General features: G+C 43.0%; 1 protein-coding gene and 2 non-coding genes across 3 annotated transcripts in view; 1 reads left to right on the plus strand and 2 right to left on the minus strand.

The window, feature by feature from the left end:
* The window catches only part of TDRD12 (tudor domain containing 12), a 92,640-nt gene that overhangs the window by 59,274 nt on the left and 18,101 nt on the right, over nt 1–15,265 (minus strand). The window contains exon 7 of the mRNA XM_075537237.1: nt 3,006–3,198. Within this exon, the coding sequence (XP_075393352.1) occupies nt 3,006–3,198 (193 nt within the window). The remainder of the gene's footprint in view (nt 1–3,005; nt 3,199–15,265) is intronic.
* On the plus strand, nt 5,716–5,821 carry LOC142432861 (U6 spliceosomal RNA). Its single transcript, XR_012780963.1, has one exon. It is a non-coding gene; the product is annotated as a U6 spliceosomal RNA (small nuclear RNA).
* On the minus strand, nt 11,822–11,984 carry LOC142432988 (U1 spliceosomal RNA). The gene has a single exon (XR_012781056.1). It is a non-coding gene; the product is annotated as a U1 spliceosomal RNA (small nuclear RNA).

Consider the following 15,265-nt stretch of genomic DNA (forward strand, 5'->3'; position numbering starts at 1 on the left):
TATATATAATATAATAATAAGGGTTCCTGGGTAGGAGAGGGAGAGGATAAAGGGGAGCTGAAGGCAGAGAATTCAAAAAAAAGGTGTTTTGAAACTGTAATATTATACTTGATCTGACTGAATTAAGGATTATTCTATCAAAAAGAGCTCCCAATAAAATGATTAATAAAAAAAATTAAAAGAAAAGAAAGATCTCAAGTTGAGAACATAACTATACAGTAAAGAAATAGAAAAACGAGGATCAAAGTTAAACCCAAAGCTAGAAGGAAGAAAAAAAATAAATATCAGAATGGAAAAACGAAATGTTTAATAGAAAAAGCACTAGAGAAAGTGCACAGCACAAGTAGCTGGTTGGTTCTGGGAAAAGATTAACAAAATTGGCAAGTTTTTATCTAGACTGACTTTAAGGGAAAAGGAGAAAAGACTCAAATTACTAAAATCAGAATAAAATAAATGGAGATATTACTACTGGTTTTACATTTTTTAATTCTAAGAATATTATGAGCAATTGTATACAAAGAAATGGAAAAACCTACATGAAATGGACAAATTTTTAGAAACTTGTACCAACTTAAGAATAAAACTTGTGACTAGCTCTATTACATAGTAATGAGACACCATTAGTAATAAAAAAGCTCCCAACAGGTCGAAGACAATATGGGAGGGATGGGCAAAAGAGGGGGGGTGGCGGGTGAGAGTGGGCAGGGCAAACTATTGGGAAGTCTGATGAGCTGTTTACGTGGTTGAATGCACAAATGATGATGTGGTATATAAATCCCCACCTCATTCACAATAAATAATTTTTGGGGAAAAAAAAAAGATCCCCAACACAAACAAATGGTCAGCACCATAAGCGTTCACTGGCAAATTCTACAAAGCATTTCTAGAATGCATCCTGGTCCTCCAACGTGTGCACAATCTGAAGACTAGCGGGGACTCCCTAAAGCCTTTAATTCCTTCGAAGGTCAGTATGACTCAGATACCAACGCCAGCCAAGACACTACAAAAACAACATTAAAACCAATATCCTTACATTAAAAAAATGTTCAATCTTTATGGAGATCACATTTATCTTCTTGAGATACCCTTGGGAATCTTCTGATCAGTTCTCTTATTTCATTATTTTATGCCACCCACTTTAACCACTGTGCACGCAAGATCAAGTTTTAGCATCTCTTCTTGTACACATACTGGTCTATCCCTCCATTCCTGTTTTTCAATGCATTTCCCTTTCTTCAAGTATGATGTCCTTGATGTTATTCCACAACCTCAAAATTATTCCTGAGATGGTCTTAAAACTCAGGTAAGATGTATCCCAGGTCATAGTTTGGTCCTCCTAAATTTGCTTTGCTTTGTCTTTAGCTTTCAACTTGAGCTTATGTATCACCAACTCATCGTCTGTTCCATTGTAGGTGCTTGGCTCTGTCTTGAATAATAATCGTTGTTTCTATCAGTTCTTTCCAGGGAAGTAGCTGATTTGGTTCCTGTGTTACCTATCTGACGAGATCCACAGTGAACAGTTGTCGGAAGGGGGAGGGGGTGGGTAATGCTTTCCAATGAATGCGCCATTGGTCTTGCAAGAAGATGCCAGATATCACGTTACAGAATTGTGCAAGACCAACAGGGCTGCCTATGGGAGTACCTACCAATATAAATAAACGAGGAAATAAAAAAGATGAAATGAGAAGAACACACACCCTCCTACGACATTCCTACCAAAATGACACATAACCTGATCTCATTATGGAGAAATCATCACACCAACCTAATGGACATTCTATAAAATAGGTTCCAAGGTCATAAAAGTCCATTAGAGACTGAAGAAAAACTACAGAGATTGGACAGTTAAAGGTAACACATGGTGCTACCCCTGAAAGGTGTCTAAAGGTTAGAGGGTTGCAATGCATCCATGTTGGCTTTCTGCCTTTTGGTGCCAGTCTTGCGGATGGGTCAGCAACTTATTCTCAAATGTTCAGAAAAGATTATAGGAGACCCAACTAGAGAACAATGTACAGAATAAAGAAAACTGAATGCAAGGCAAATACCAAACAAAGAACCAATATTTTTATGCAAAACTCCAGATGAGTGGAGCTTAAACATGAAGATTTAAACAGCCTTGGCCTGTGCAAGACTTTAGAAAGCTGAAGCTGAAAAATAACTAAAGCTAGGTGTGGTAGTTACACAATGTTTTAGCCAATTTGTAGATATATGAAAGTGAGGGGTGGGGAGTAGCTGCAATCAGGTCACAGCCAGATGGTGACACTTGTGGGCATAGGCCTCTCATGAGGAGGGCCCTGGGCACCTCCTTCTCTTTCCCCCTTCACCTTCTTGCTGGTGGACCCAGGCTGTTGCCAAAGCCAGAGATGCATCCGCCGCCACTGGATCCACAAGACTTGCACTCACCAGCCTGTGATGTTCCTGCACTGCATGTGGCTGCATTAGTCTAAAGAGGGACTAATGTACTAGCATTGGACTTATAACTTCAATTGTACTGGGCTGGGATGTTTCCTTGATATACAATTATCATACATACTCTAGTATAAGCTGACCCGAATACCCACCGAGGCACCTAATGTTACTACAAAAACTACATTAAAAATGTGCTGAAAAACTCGGCTTACACTTGAGTATATGCGGTACTTCTTGATATATAGCTCTCTCTAACACATAGAAAAAAGAAAACGGAATGTTGGGAGAAACACTTAAAATTGTGTCCACAGTCCGCGATGCTAAGGGCTCTGCAAACAATGGACTTTTTGAAAGGGTCTAAAGCTCAAAACACACACGGCCCTGTTTAATGTTTTTACACTACAGACTTCTGAGAACTCAATAGGAAATTCTAAAGTGTTTCTTGGTCTCATAAAAACAACCATCACATTGCTGTCCACGTCAACATCAGGCACAGAACTAAAGTTTCTGTTTCTATATGGAGATTACAAACAACAATCTGTACCAATAAACCAAGATTCCTAGAAGCCAATTGGAAAGAAAACGGCTCCACTCACTTTGTATCCACTGAGAATCTTTTCCTTGCACGAACATCGGCCAAAGACTAAGTGCAGGATTGAGTTTATTGGAGAAGGATGCTGACTTTCTGTTCTCCACTGTTGACTGCTCTAGAGAATCAAGGATTTTATTCTCCATCGGTGACACATAACAAGCGAAGTTCTTTGCAACCAGATCATCATTAACACAAACCTGGAAAAAATGCCATGAATAATCAGATAACTTATCAATAATTTTCATGAAATATTCCAAACTAAAGTCCAAATCTCATCATTTAGAAAAATAATCAACTACAACTTAATTTGAAAGAAGTAGATCAGCTGATCCCTGCTCTGGTGCTAGTACACCAGGTCATTCGAACCAGACATCCTGTTGGGAATAAAAACTTGCATGAAATATAAAAACACCTCAAAGGCACTAGCAAGAACTTGTCTTGCAAAGATTTGATAGTAAGACAATGGTGAAACGCGAGCGAACCGTAAAAGAAAATATTGATAAAAGCATATTTAATCAGAACAGAAAATGTTTGCCCTTTAAAAGACACTATAAAGAGAAGGTAAAGGCAATCTATAAATAAGGAGAAAATATCTGTTAACATCATGAATCTGATAACTCTCATGCATCCAGAATAAAGAATTCATTAGTACAGAAACAAACTACCCAATTAAAAAATGAACAGAAGACACATATCAAAGAAGAAACGGAGATTTCACACAGGCATATGAAAAGGCATTCAGCATCACGAGTCATTAGGGAAGTGCACGTTATAACCACAATGAACTACCACTGCACACCAAATAGAATGGCTAACGTGAAAAATAGCCGGCTTCTGTAACGTTGTTGACCTGAACATAGAACAACCAGCCAATATGGAAACAACCGGAAGGTTTTTAATTGAGTTGCTCACCGCCAACGATGCTGACTCAGGACAGGGTAGAAGTGCGCTTGTGAGTTTCAGAGACTGTAACTCTTTGCAGAAGGAGAAAGCCCTTTCTCCCTTGGAGTGGCTGGGGGTTTGGACTGCAGACCACCAGGGTTCCTACTACATATTAGTACATAAGCCAGCAGTTTCACTCCTCATTCTTTACTCCTGAGAAAAGGGAGAGCATATGCCCACAAGAAGGCTTGTACACAGTGTTCATAGCAGCTTTTTTATAAGAGTCCCGAATGGACCACAGCTCAGCTTTCCATGGGAATGGATACGTGACCCATACCTAGTATGTTCTTACAATGGAAAAACATTTAATAAAAGGAATACATCATTGATTCAAGTAACCACATCAAGATATCTTAAAATAATTCTGCTGAGTCAAAGAAGTCAGATTAAAAAAAAACACCTTTAAGAGTACATATTGGCTAGACCTTGTGCTTCCTTAGAGCTGGAGTAAGGTTGTCAGCCCCAATTTTCTTTTTCTAGAAATTTCAATTTCATGCATTTATTGCAAGCTCTTGCTCAGCCAAGCAGAGTTCTCTTTACCTTCTGCATTTTATCATCTTCAAGTAATGGCAAGTTTCCATCCACATGCAAACATACATACACACTTGGAATGCAAAGAGAAAGTGGTTGGTGGGTTAATAAAAAATTTGTTTGTAAAACCTTTTACAAGATGGAATCTGTGGCCAGCATTTTGGTATCCAATGTGTAAAAGAGACAATCTAAAGTCTTAAGGAGGAACCCATCACAAGGTTATACTGATCACACACATACACACACACACCACAAAGGGGACAAATAACAAAAATGTAGATGAAGGGAGACAAGTGACAGTGTAAGATATGAAATAATAGCAGCAGTATATAATTGATCAAAGATTCATGAGAGTGGGAAACAAAGAGGAGCTTATACCAAGGGCTCAAGTAGAAAATGTTTTGGAAATTATGATGGCAACATATGTACAAATATACTTGCTACAGGTAGTACCGATGAAGAGCACAGCTTTCCCCCAGATCCTGGATGCTTCCTCCCCCCAACTACCATCAACGGAATTCTACCTTGCAGGGCTGCATAGGGCAGAGGTTGTACACTGGTACATATGAGGGCTGGAGGCACAGGGAACCTAGGGTGGGTGATACCTTCAGGACCAAGGGTGTGAGGGACGATGCTGGGAGAGTGTAGGGTGAGTGGGTTGGAAAGGGGGAATTGATTACAGGGATCCACATGTGACCTCCTCCCTGGGAGAGGGACGGCAGAGAAGGGGGGGGAAGGGAGACTCCGTATAGAGCAAGATAACGATGTATAAATTACAAAGGGCACATGAGGGAGGGGGGAGTGGGGAGGGAGGGGAAAAAAAAAAGAGGACCTGATGCAAAGGACTTAAGTGGAGAGCAAATGCTTTGAGAATGATTGGGGCAGGGAATGTATGGATGTGCTTTATACAATTGATGTATGTATATGTATGGATTGTGATAAGAGTTGTATGAGTCCCTAATAAAATGTAAAAAAAGGGGGAAAAAAGAAAGAAAAGAAAATGATTAGGGCAAAGAATGTACAGATGTGCTTTATACAATTGATGTATGTATATGTATGGACTGTGATAAGAGTTGTATGAGCCCCTAATAAAACGTTTAAAAAAAATAAAAATAAACAAAGACAAAGGGGAGTGTACCTCCCCTCCTCCCCCCCAAAATATATATATATACTTGCTACAATTGATATATAGAATGTTATAAGAGCTGTAAGAGCCCTAATAAAATGATTTTTTTAATGTTGCCCTCACTTCGGCAGCACATATACTAAAATTGGAAGGACACAGAGAAGATTAGCATGGCCCTGCGCATGGATGACATGCAAATTCGTGAAGCTTTCCATATTTAACAAAACAAAAAAAAATGCCATAAATAAAATGAACCAGAATGTGAGTGGGCTGGGAGGTGGGAGGAGTCTTGCATGCAATACAAACTATAGGCAGGCCCCCACTTCCGTATGAGATCCACTCCTAATTGTTTTTTTTTAATTAAAAGATTCATTTTATTGGGGACACTACTTCTTTTTCCATTATAAATATATTTACATAGATACATGCCTATGGCTATACTTCTATACATAGCTTTTGTCTCCTATTTCTTTCCTCTATTTCCTTTCACCTCCCTCCTATCCCACTATCATGCTCGCCCTCCATTCAGCTCAGTATTTCCTCTCAGATACATCGCCCTTGATCAAGCACACACACCCCTGCCCCCCGTACCATACACCCTCCTCACCATCAGTTGTAGATCGCTTGTTTTTCCCTTATCACTGCATTTGTTGACGCCCCACTCCCCCCAATCCCATGTCCCCTGGGACCGCTGGTCCCATAGTTTTCTACTCACACTGTTCGTCCGTCCTGCCTATCTTATATATTGACATTGGGCGAATGACAACAAAAGCAAATAATAACAAGAAAACACAAATAGAACAAGAGAAAAAACAAAATGATAGCTCCAGGTGTGCCTGCTGACCCTTCCGTATGTTGTGCCAATTCAGAAGTCTGTTTTCAGGATTCCTCTGGGAATTGGTTTCTTTGGTCTCCTTGCTTCCCAGTTGCAATCCCTTTGAGTTTCTCTCTTGTCTCTGCCTCTCTCTCTCACTGCCAACCAGTCAATACTGACTCACAGTAACCCCCTACAGGTTCCCCAGACTGTAACTACTGACCAGAGTAGAAAGCCCAGTCTTTCTCCCTTGGAGCTGCTGGTGGTTTCAAACTGGTGACCAAGTGTACTGTATCGCAGGCCGATGCGTGACCACTATACCACTAGGGCTCCTGGCAGTCTTTCAGAGTGGGGGCAAATGTACACACACTGAAGGGCAAGCAGGAGTCACTGGGAAGTCAGGCACAGCCTGGATAACAAATGAAGCTTTCTCCAAATGAGGAACAACCACACTATAGGGAAGACAAGAATTAAAAAAATGAAAGGAAACAACATTTCAGGTGCAAGCAATTAAGACAAACGTGTTTTTCACAGGAATGTGTGTGAGCAATCCTGCAACCGTTTTTATGTGGAAACCAGGACTAACCAGTGGTTCACAAGTGCAGACGTCTCGTCGCAGGAGAAAAGCATGGAGTTGAGGGGAAGGCTAAGATAAAATTCCGTGGTGTCCGATGAAAATCAGACGCAGCATGGCTTTTAGTTCATGTACACAAGAATTTACATACAATGTGTGGATGCATAGCAGGGCTCAATACACACCCCCAAGATTAATTAAAAAGTATTGCTACTCAGTTTCCAGTTCTCTCTCTCTCTCTCTCTCTCTCTCTCTCTCTCTCTCTCTCTCACACACACACACACACACACACACACACACACACACGGTTTACTTCAAACAAAACGTTCAGACTTATCTCTGTGACCAAGGAATGGAAGGCTGCAGGCAACTTCTCTCAGGAATACACTTGTCTTCGTCTCATTCGGGTGCCCTCAGAGAAAGGGTCCAGCCACCAGAATTAGCATGTCTTGATGTTTCATCAGTTTCGGGCTGCAGAAGGTGGTAGAGTATCGATTTCTTCGTTTTTCACTTCACTGGTTAGTGCATACATTTGAGCAACAGCTAATTAGCTGGTCTTCCTTGTACTCACAGGGTTATTTTCCTATCACTGACAACACAGTACTTCAGGACAGATGTTGGGATTTTGGTTTTGACAATGAATGTGCCGCCATTCCTCCTCATCGTTCCTTGAGTAGCAGGCCACGTGTCGGTGCAATTCCAAGCGGCCATTACCAGCCCAGTGCCTATGCATCGATCTTCATGCGCTCCAGTGAATCTTTGGTGACCTCCATTTTCCTAGCGCCATACTTCATACATCCCCCATGGATGTTTGCAGCTACCTCTTCTCAGTATATGTTGTGCCACATCAGCAAATGAAGATCCCTCTCATGGCGTTAAAGTGGAGTCTTTGAAAAGGCAGCACGTTTGTATTCTGAGTGCCTTCCAGCATGAAGGGTCCATCTGCTGGTGTTACGCAGGACACTATGTGACCACTTGATCTGCTCTCTCACGCGGGGTCCATCTGCTGGCGTTACGTAGGGCACTATGTGACCACTTGATCTGCTCTCTCACGCAGGGTCCATCTGCTGGCGTTACGCAGGGCACTATGTGACCACTTGATCTGCTCTCTCACGCAGGGTCCATCTGCTGGCGTTACGCAGGACACTATGTGACCACTTGATCTGCTCTCTCACGCAGGGTCCACCTGCTGGCGTTACGCAGGGCACTATGTGACCACTTGATCTGCTCTCTCACGCAGGGTCCATCTGCTGGCGTTATGCAGGACACGATGTGGCCACTTGATCTGCCCTCTGGTAGTAAGACTGTTCACAGCTCTAGGCTATGGGTAGAAGGGATTCGCTGGAATCTTAATCCACATGGGGACCCTGCAAACGGACTGTGGTCTTCCTTTGCATCCACAGCCTTCTGCAAGCAGTGTGTTCACAAGTTAAGATCTGATACCATTCCCTCCTTCGAATTTGAATTTTATTACTTACAATCCCTGTATCATAGAGGCCAGTGTGGCTTCTTCCAAGGGTCCTGAGCTGATGGCTGCTTATTTAAAAAGAAGCCTTTGAGACCCCAGATGCTATTTCTTCCAATTACTGGGCACCATCTAGTTTTTCACCACATTTTGCTACAGTGCCCGTATCTTCAGTGATCTCTTCATGAGGCTGAGTATTGAATAGGGGCATGTCATAAGAACAAACTGTTCTTAGATTGGGACTAGAATCATAAGCCCCCAGATCCACTTACAAATCTATTGCTTATATGTGTCCCTGGTTCACTTCAGAGACATCATAACCATTTTGATAGAAAAGAATATAAATCATCCCCCTGAGGCATAAGGTAATTCTGATAGTGTCACTAATTTAGCCAATGGTCTAGAATTTAAACCACTGTTGAGAAAAGGAAATTAGACGTATATGCACTGGCTCTTCAGACTGCAATATATGAATTGTTGATATATACAGATTAGACTCTTAAGTGACTGGACACTATTTACAGGAACAGTGGAGATTTGGTGATAAGAGAAAAACTCCCAATGGCATCCATTCGCCAATGTAGAACCAGGCCTACCAAACAAATGTGTCATAAGAAAGCAGAGTATTAAATAATACATATATGATAGTCCTGGGCCAGAATTCATTGGGTACCCACCCTTCAAAGCAGGAGATCTGAACCAAAGCCCAACACCCATCAATTCCATAATCTTGGGATAACAATCATCTGTTTTTCTCCCCCTTTTGTAACTCGAATTTTATTGGGTTTTTTTTGAGATTAGTATAAGTACAGATATATTATGAACAAGTTGAACACAATTATTTTTGCTTATCACTGTCTCATTTTCCCCTTCCTTTTATTTGTTAAAAGGTCACTTTATTGGCGACTCTTACAGCTTTTATAACAATCCATACATTAATTGTATCAAGCATACTTGTACATATGTTGCCATCATTATTTTCTAGACATTTACTCTCTATTGGGCCTTTAGTATCAGTTCCTCTTTTCCCCTCTCCCCCCACTGTACACAATTCTTAAATGCACGTACCCAAATCCTAAAATGGCCTATTGACACAATTCATTTCTAAGTTCTAGTGACTTTCCAGCTTTAAATTTGGAGGAAATTTTTTAAAAAAGAGGTTATCAAGTACCATTACCTTCAAGTGTTGACAAGCTTTTATATCTTAAGTCCCACTAACTCACAATTCAAAATAGGGACTTAATGGGAGTGTCTCCCCAATGTCTGCACGGGGCCACAACAAGGGGCTGGAAAGAAATCAGGCACACTACTTGGACAACTATGGAAAGACCCAAACTGAGTATGCAGAGAGGAGGCCCATCTAAGCACTGGTGAAACCAAGATTGGCCACAACCAAGTCTTGCATTTGCAAAATAGTTGATATAAACATTCCCCGGGATTGTACAAGAAGGAAGATAACAGGGTCCACAGATAAGACACGATAGCTAAACATTAATCAGACGTGGCTTCTTTTCCTCCTGCTTCATCAGTGACTGGGCTCTCCTCCTGTTTTGTTTCTCCATTTGGGGCAGGCACATCTTCAGTTTCTTGGTCAGCTACTGCATCCTGTTTTCCCTTTTGCCTGCACTGCTTGGTCCAGAGCTTTATCCTTCTTTGGGTTCCTCTTCACTTTGCAGCTGCAGGTTTCGCTGACGAGCTCACTAATCTCCTGTTGGGCATCTCCTTCACTGCCCCTTAAGCCAAGCGCACCTTCCTTTGAGCCATCTGTGCTGTGGGGAGGGCGCTTGCCGTATGTCTGTGGACCTCGGGGCACCGGGAGCTTTCTTGATGCGGGGTTGCCAGAGACGGCGGCCCCTCTGTCGAATAACCAGATGGTACCGGAGTCTACCCCACTTGCTTCTTTATCATAGGGCAGCAGTTCCGCCAAGGGAGTATGTCAGTTCCTTAAATCTGTACAGGTGAGTTTGAGGTTCCCTTCGTGGGGTTTACACATCAGGTCCCCTGGTATGGTCTATGAACGATGCTGGTGCCTGGAAAGGACACTGTGAAGTTTCCAGTCACTAAGGACTGGATAGGAATTAGCTTCAAAGACTTCAATTGTGAACTCAGTTCTGCAGTATTGGCCCCTTGGATTCAAGAAGAGTGTTTGTTAGGTGTTGTTCCTGATGGCAGGTCGCTCCACCTGGTTCCCCACCAAGAGAAGTGACACGTGCATGCCCCTGCTCACTCTCTTATCCGACCTCGGCTGGCCAGTCTCGACGTGAACTTACTCGCACTGGCAGTAAGGTTAACTTATCACTTATGTTGATTCGGGGTGACCTCGGCACAATGTTGTACGGCAGCAACTGAATGGTCTTCTCCCCTGCCAAAGTGCTTTTAAAATGCACATGAAAGGGGGCTCAATAGGCACGAGGCAGAACAGATTAGCACAACAGGTTGTAATTCAACGATTTCTACACAAATTGCTCATGGTTACACTTTTCACTGTGCGTCAGCATTCTTTCACTCAGTTCCGGTTGTTGCATTTTCAGTTTCCCTCCTCTGCCTCATCTTTGCTTTAGAGCAGGGATGCTGAATGCAGGGATGATGCATGCAGCCCCCGAGGCAATTTTTTGTGGCTCCTCGACGTTCTGTGGCCCCACGATGCTCTGAAATAAAATGTAACTGTTGGATTTGGGAAAGGAACGCCAGCTCACCTTGGCGCACGGAAGAGTTACGACCAGTTGAGATGCAAACACCACAAAAGGAGTTTATTTGCTAGCTCGAGCTAGGGCTTTTTTCCCTGCACTGCCCAGCGCAGCGGGACCCAGCGTCCAGAAGGGAATCAGCCCCGAGTTCTTTGTTCCCTGGACTTTTATGGGGTCAGGGAGGTGAGGCAGTCCAGTGTTGCTGTTCTTTAAACTTATTGGAGAAAACTTCTGGCATCAGCGTTGTCCAGTGGTGGTTGGCGAGTAGTTCCGCGCATATTCTCTTGACTGGTCAACTGGGGGGGTGGGGGTGTTCGCTGCTCCCTACTGGTCAGTCTGGGACAGGTGATACCTTCTCTGACAGAATTACCTCAGTGTCCAGGAATCTGAAATTAGAGCTTAAGCCTGCCCCAGACTTTGGTTTTATACAGCCTGTCATGGTGCTGGTGCTGGCAGTTGTAAACTAGGACCCCACACAAGGGAATTTTGTGTACGGTATTGCCTCGATCTCCCCTAAGCGCTATTTTCTTCATAACAATTTTTTCTATTTTCATGTTATTTCAGAGCATCGTGAGCCACAAAAAAATTACCTTGGGTCCTACAAGCAGCCCGTGGGTTACCAGTTTGACACCCTTTCTTTAGAGTAATCTTTGACCATTTAGAGATGATTTGTTTTTAACCAGGGGAAGAGTGCGAACGCAGTCCCACCCTACCACAGATCATGCAGTGGAGTTTCCCGCATTTGGGGAAATCACAGGGGTCAGCACACCCGCAGTGCAAAGGGTGAGCCTCCCCTGGGAAAACCACCTTCCTGGTCAGGGTGTCTGCCCTGCCAGGTATGTATTGGATGATTTTTTAAAGCTTATCATGTATATTTTGATGACTGTAGCTTTAAAGTCTGTTGGCAGCATAAATCGTCCTATGTGGCTCTTCTTTTTCAACACAGCTTTGGCTATTTGGCGCCCACCGTTCTAGATGAATTTGAGGATTGGCATTCCCACCTTCTCAGAGAAGGCTACTGGAATCTTATTAGGGCTTTCTCTGAGTAGCACTGTCTCCTTTGACAGCCGTATGTGTTCAACCTATGCGAATGGGACGGCCTCCCATCTATCGGTGCTCTTTACATTCTTCCAGTAACATGCTATAGTCTTCAGGTCTTTTACCTTCCCGGTTAAATTTATTCCTAGGGATTTTAATTTTTTAGATGCCATTGTAAATGAAACTTTTCCTTATCTTTCAGAAAAGTGTTCACTGCTGTATAAAGGCCAGACTGATTGTGTTTTGGCCTGATTCCTATCTTGTTGCTTTGCAGATTTCTCCCTTTATTACCTCTGCTAGCTTTGTGACTCTTTGGGGGTTTCATCTGGAAAACAGAGCATTTTACTTCTTCCTTCATAATTTGGACACCTTTTCTTTTTCTTTCCTAATTGTTTTCACTGAGATTTCTAAAACAATGTGGAAAATAGCAATGGCAAAAGTGGATATACTACTCTATCTTACATCATCTTTAAAAATATTGAGGATTCTCTCTTCTGTTTCTAGACTGTTTAGTGTTTTCATCATGAAGTCATATTAGATTTTCAAATTCCTGATGTGTATCCATTGAGGTGATCATGTGTTTTTTTCCTTTGTTTTATCAATAAGATACCGATTCACTTGCTAATGTTGAACCACCCTTCCAGTCTTGGGATAAATTCCACTCAATCATGGCATGCATTCCCTTTATTCTGCTTTTGGTTTGCTAATACTTTTGCATCTCTAAGAAATATTGGTCTACAGATTTCTTTTGTGTGGGATGTCTTTGTCCGACTTTAGTACTGAGTTAATGCTATCCTTATAGAATTACCGCACAGTTACCGCATAGACTCATGCTGAGTTCCTCAGCACAGTTCTTACGCAGTTTTTGTGGTAAAATTAGATGCCTCGGTTGATATTCATTGACCATACACAGTAGTCACGAAGTATTCACTCCTCTATTATTATTTTTGGAAAGGGTGTTGGGGAAGCTTAAGAAAGATTAGAGTCATATCTATAAATGATTGATAGAATTACCCAGTGAGATCATATGGTCCTAGGCTCTTCTTTGTTGGGAAGTTTTTGATTATTGACTCAATCTCTTCATTTGATATGGGTCTTTTTTTTTTTTGTATTGTCCTGTTTGTTTTTTTGGTTTGTATTATCCTGTTTGGTTTGTTTTTTTTTTAATCGTTTTATCAGGGGCTCACACAACTCTTATCACAATCCGTACATATAACTGTGTAAAGCACATTTGTATATTCATTGCCCTCATCATTCTCAAAAAGTTTTTTGAGATGCCCCTGGCATCAGTTCATTTTTCCCCTCCCTCCCCGCTCCCCCTCCCTCATGAACCCTTGATAATTTATAAATTATTATTTTGTCATAACTTGCCCTGTCCAATGTCTCCTTCACCCACTTTTCTGTCATCCTTCCCTAGGGAGGTCACATGTAGATCCTTATCATCAGTTCCCCTCCCTCCACCCTCCAGGATATGGGTCTTTAGAGATCTTTTTTCTTTCTTTCTTTCTTGAAACAGTGTGGAAAGTTTGTGTGTTTCTAGGAATTTGTCCATTTCATCTTTGTTATCTAATTTCTTGGCCTGTTGCTACTCAGTGTTCTCTTACACACAAGTGTTGGGCTATTAATCACAAGGTAAGCGGTTAAAAACCACAAGCCACTCCACTCTGTGGGAGAAAGATGCGGGCTAACGCTCCTGCAGAGATTTGCCGTCTCCAAAAACCCACAGGGGCCTTGGACAGGAGCTTTGTAGGGCTGCTGGAGTCAGAGTGGATGCGCTGGCAGTGCGGAGCTGCCTGCGGTTCCATTTCCAGTTCTTCAAGTGGTAGTTCGGTTGCTGGCTTGAGGCTGTCGTGTGTAAGCTCTATCACCAGACAGCTCTCCGCCACTGTGCCCCACAGGGGTTGGTTGGTATGTTTCCTTTTCATTCACAAGGGCCCTGCCCTTGGACCCCTAGGCTTTGTGAACAATGTGTTGTTTACTTTCCACAGGCTTGTTATTTTCCATTTTTCCTTCTGTTACTAATTTCCACTTTGTCTCCATTTTGACTGGAGAAGGGTTTCCCAGTCCTTCAGAAAGGTTTCTTACCAACTGCAGGCAACTACAGGAACTGAAGGCTAGACAAGAGGTCATGCCTGTCATGGTCCTGGCTGGGTCGGGGGGTGCCTTCTCTGGTGCTGCCTCAATCAAGTCTCTTCCCAGGTCCACCCCATGGACAGCATGGTGGCATTGGGAGGCCTGGACATCCTCAGGCTGCCTCCCTCCTTGCCATCCGTTCAACCAGGGCTGGGGCTGCGCTGTTTGTGGCACTGCCTTTGTTTCTCCCTTGGCTCTCAAACATGTTGGCCACAGGTAAAGGCAGGGCTGCATGGTGTGCGGTCACACACACCAGCCTCTGCCCACCACATATGGAGCGTCCGGATCTGATGCATACAGCGCCAACCCCTGGGGCTCAGCATTGTCTTGAGCTGCAGCACCAGCTTCTTCAGGGCCACCTCCAGCCCCACTCACAGACCAGGCAATGACCCCAATGGTGCCATCAATTTGACCTGGAGAAGATTCTTTGTAGAATTTCAATCTTTTCACAACTTGGTTTGCAACCTAACCGGCAGACCACATACAGGAGAAGAATGCAGTGTGCTGCTGTGGGGTAGAGTGCCCCATGTCTGTGTCTGTCTGTCTCAGTTCTAGCTGGTTCACAACTCTAACTTTTTAGTAGTATTTTCAGCATTAGTTTTCTGGCTGCAATAATCATACGATGGTTATGAGAAACATTAACATTAAGGGAACTTACATGAAGAGTGAACAAGAACTCTCTGTAGTACATTCACATGTCCTAGTGAGTTCTCTGAAGAGTGTCCCTGGGCCATTCTTGAGAAGGTATGGCATCATCTGACCTCTGCTCCTGCTCTTTCAAGCTGTACTAACACCTGAGGCTAATAATGAATGAAGGCTGCCAGACCAAGAGGGTCACCTAGGGGCCCGGATCAGATGATGAGACCCTTAGAGGCCCTAAAGCTTCCTGGCTGGTGACAATGCACAGGAGAGCGTACGATGTACCTCCCTGGACAGGGCAGCGCCACACTGTGC

Source organism: Tenrec ecaudatus, chromosome 18, assembly GCF_050624435.1.
Source record: "Tenrec ecaudatus isolate mTenEca1 chromosome 18, mTenEca1.hap1, whole genome shotgun sequence".
Classification (NCBI taxonomy): domain Eukaryota; kingdom Metazoa; phylum Chordata; class Mammalia; order Afrosoricida; family Tenrecidae; genus Tenrec; species Tenrec ecaudatus.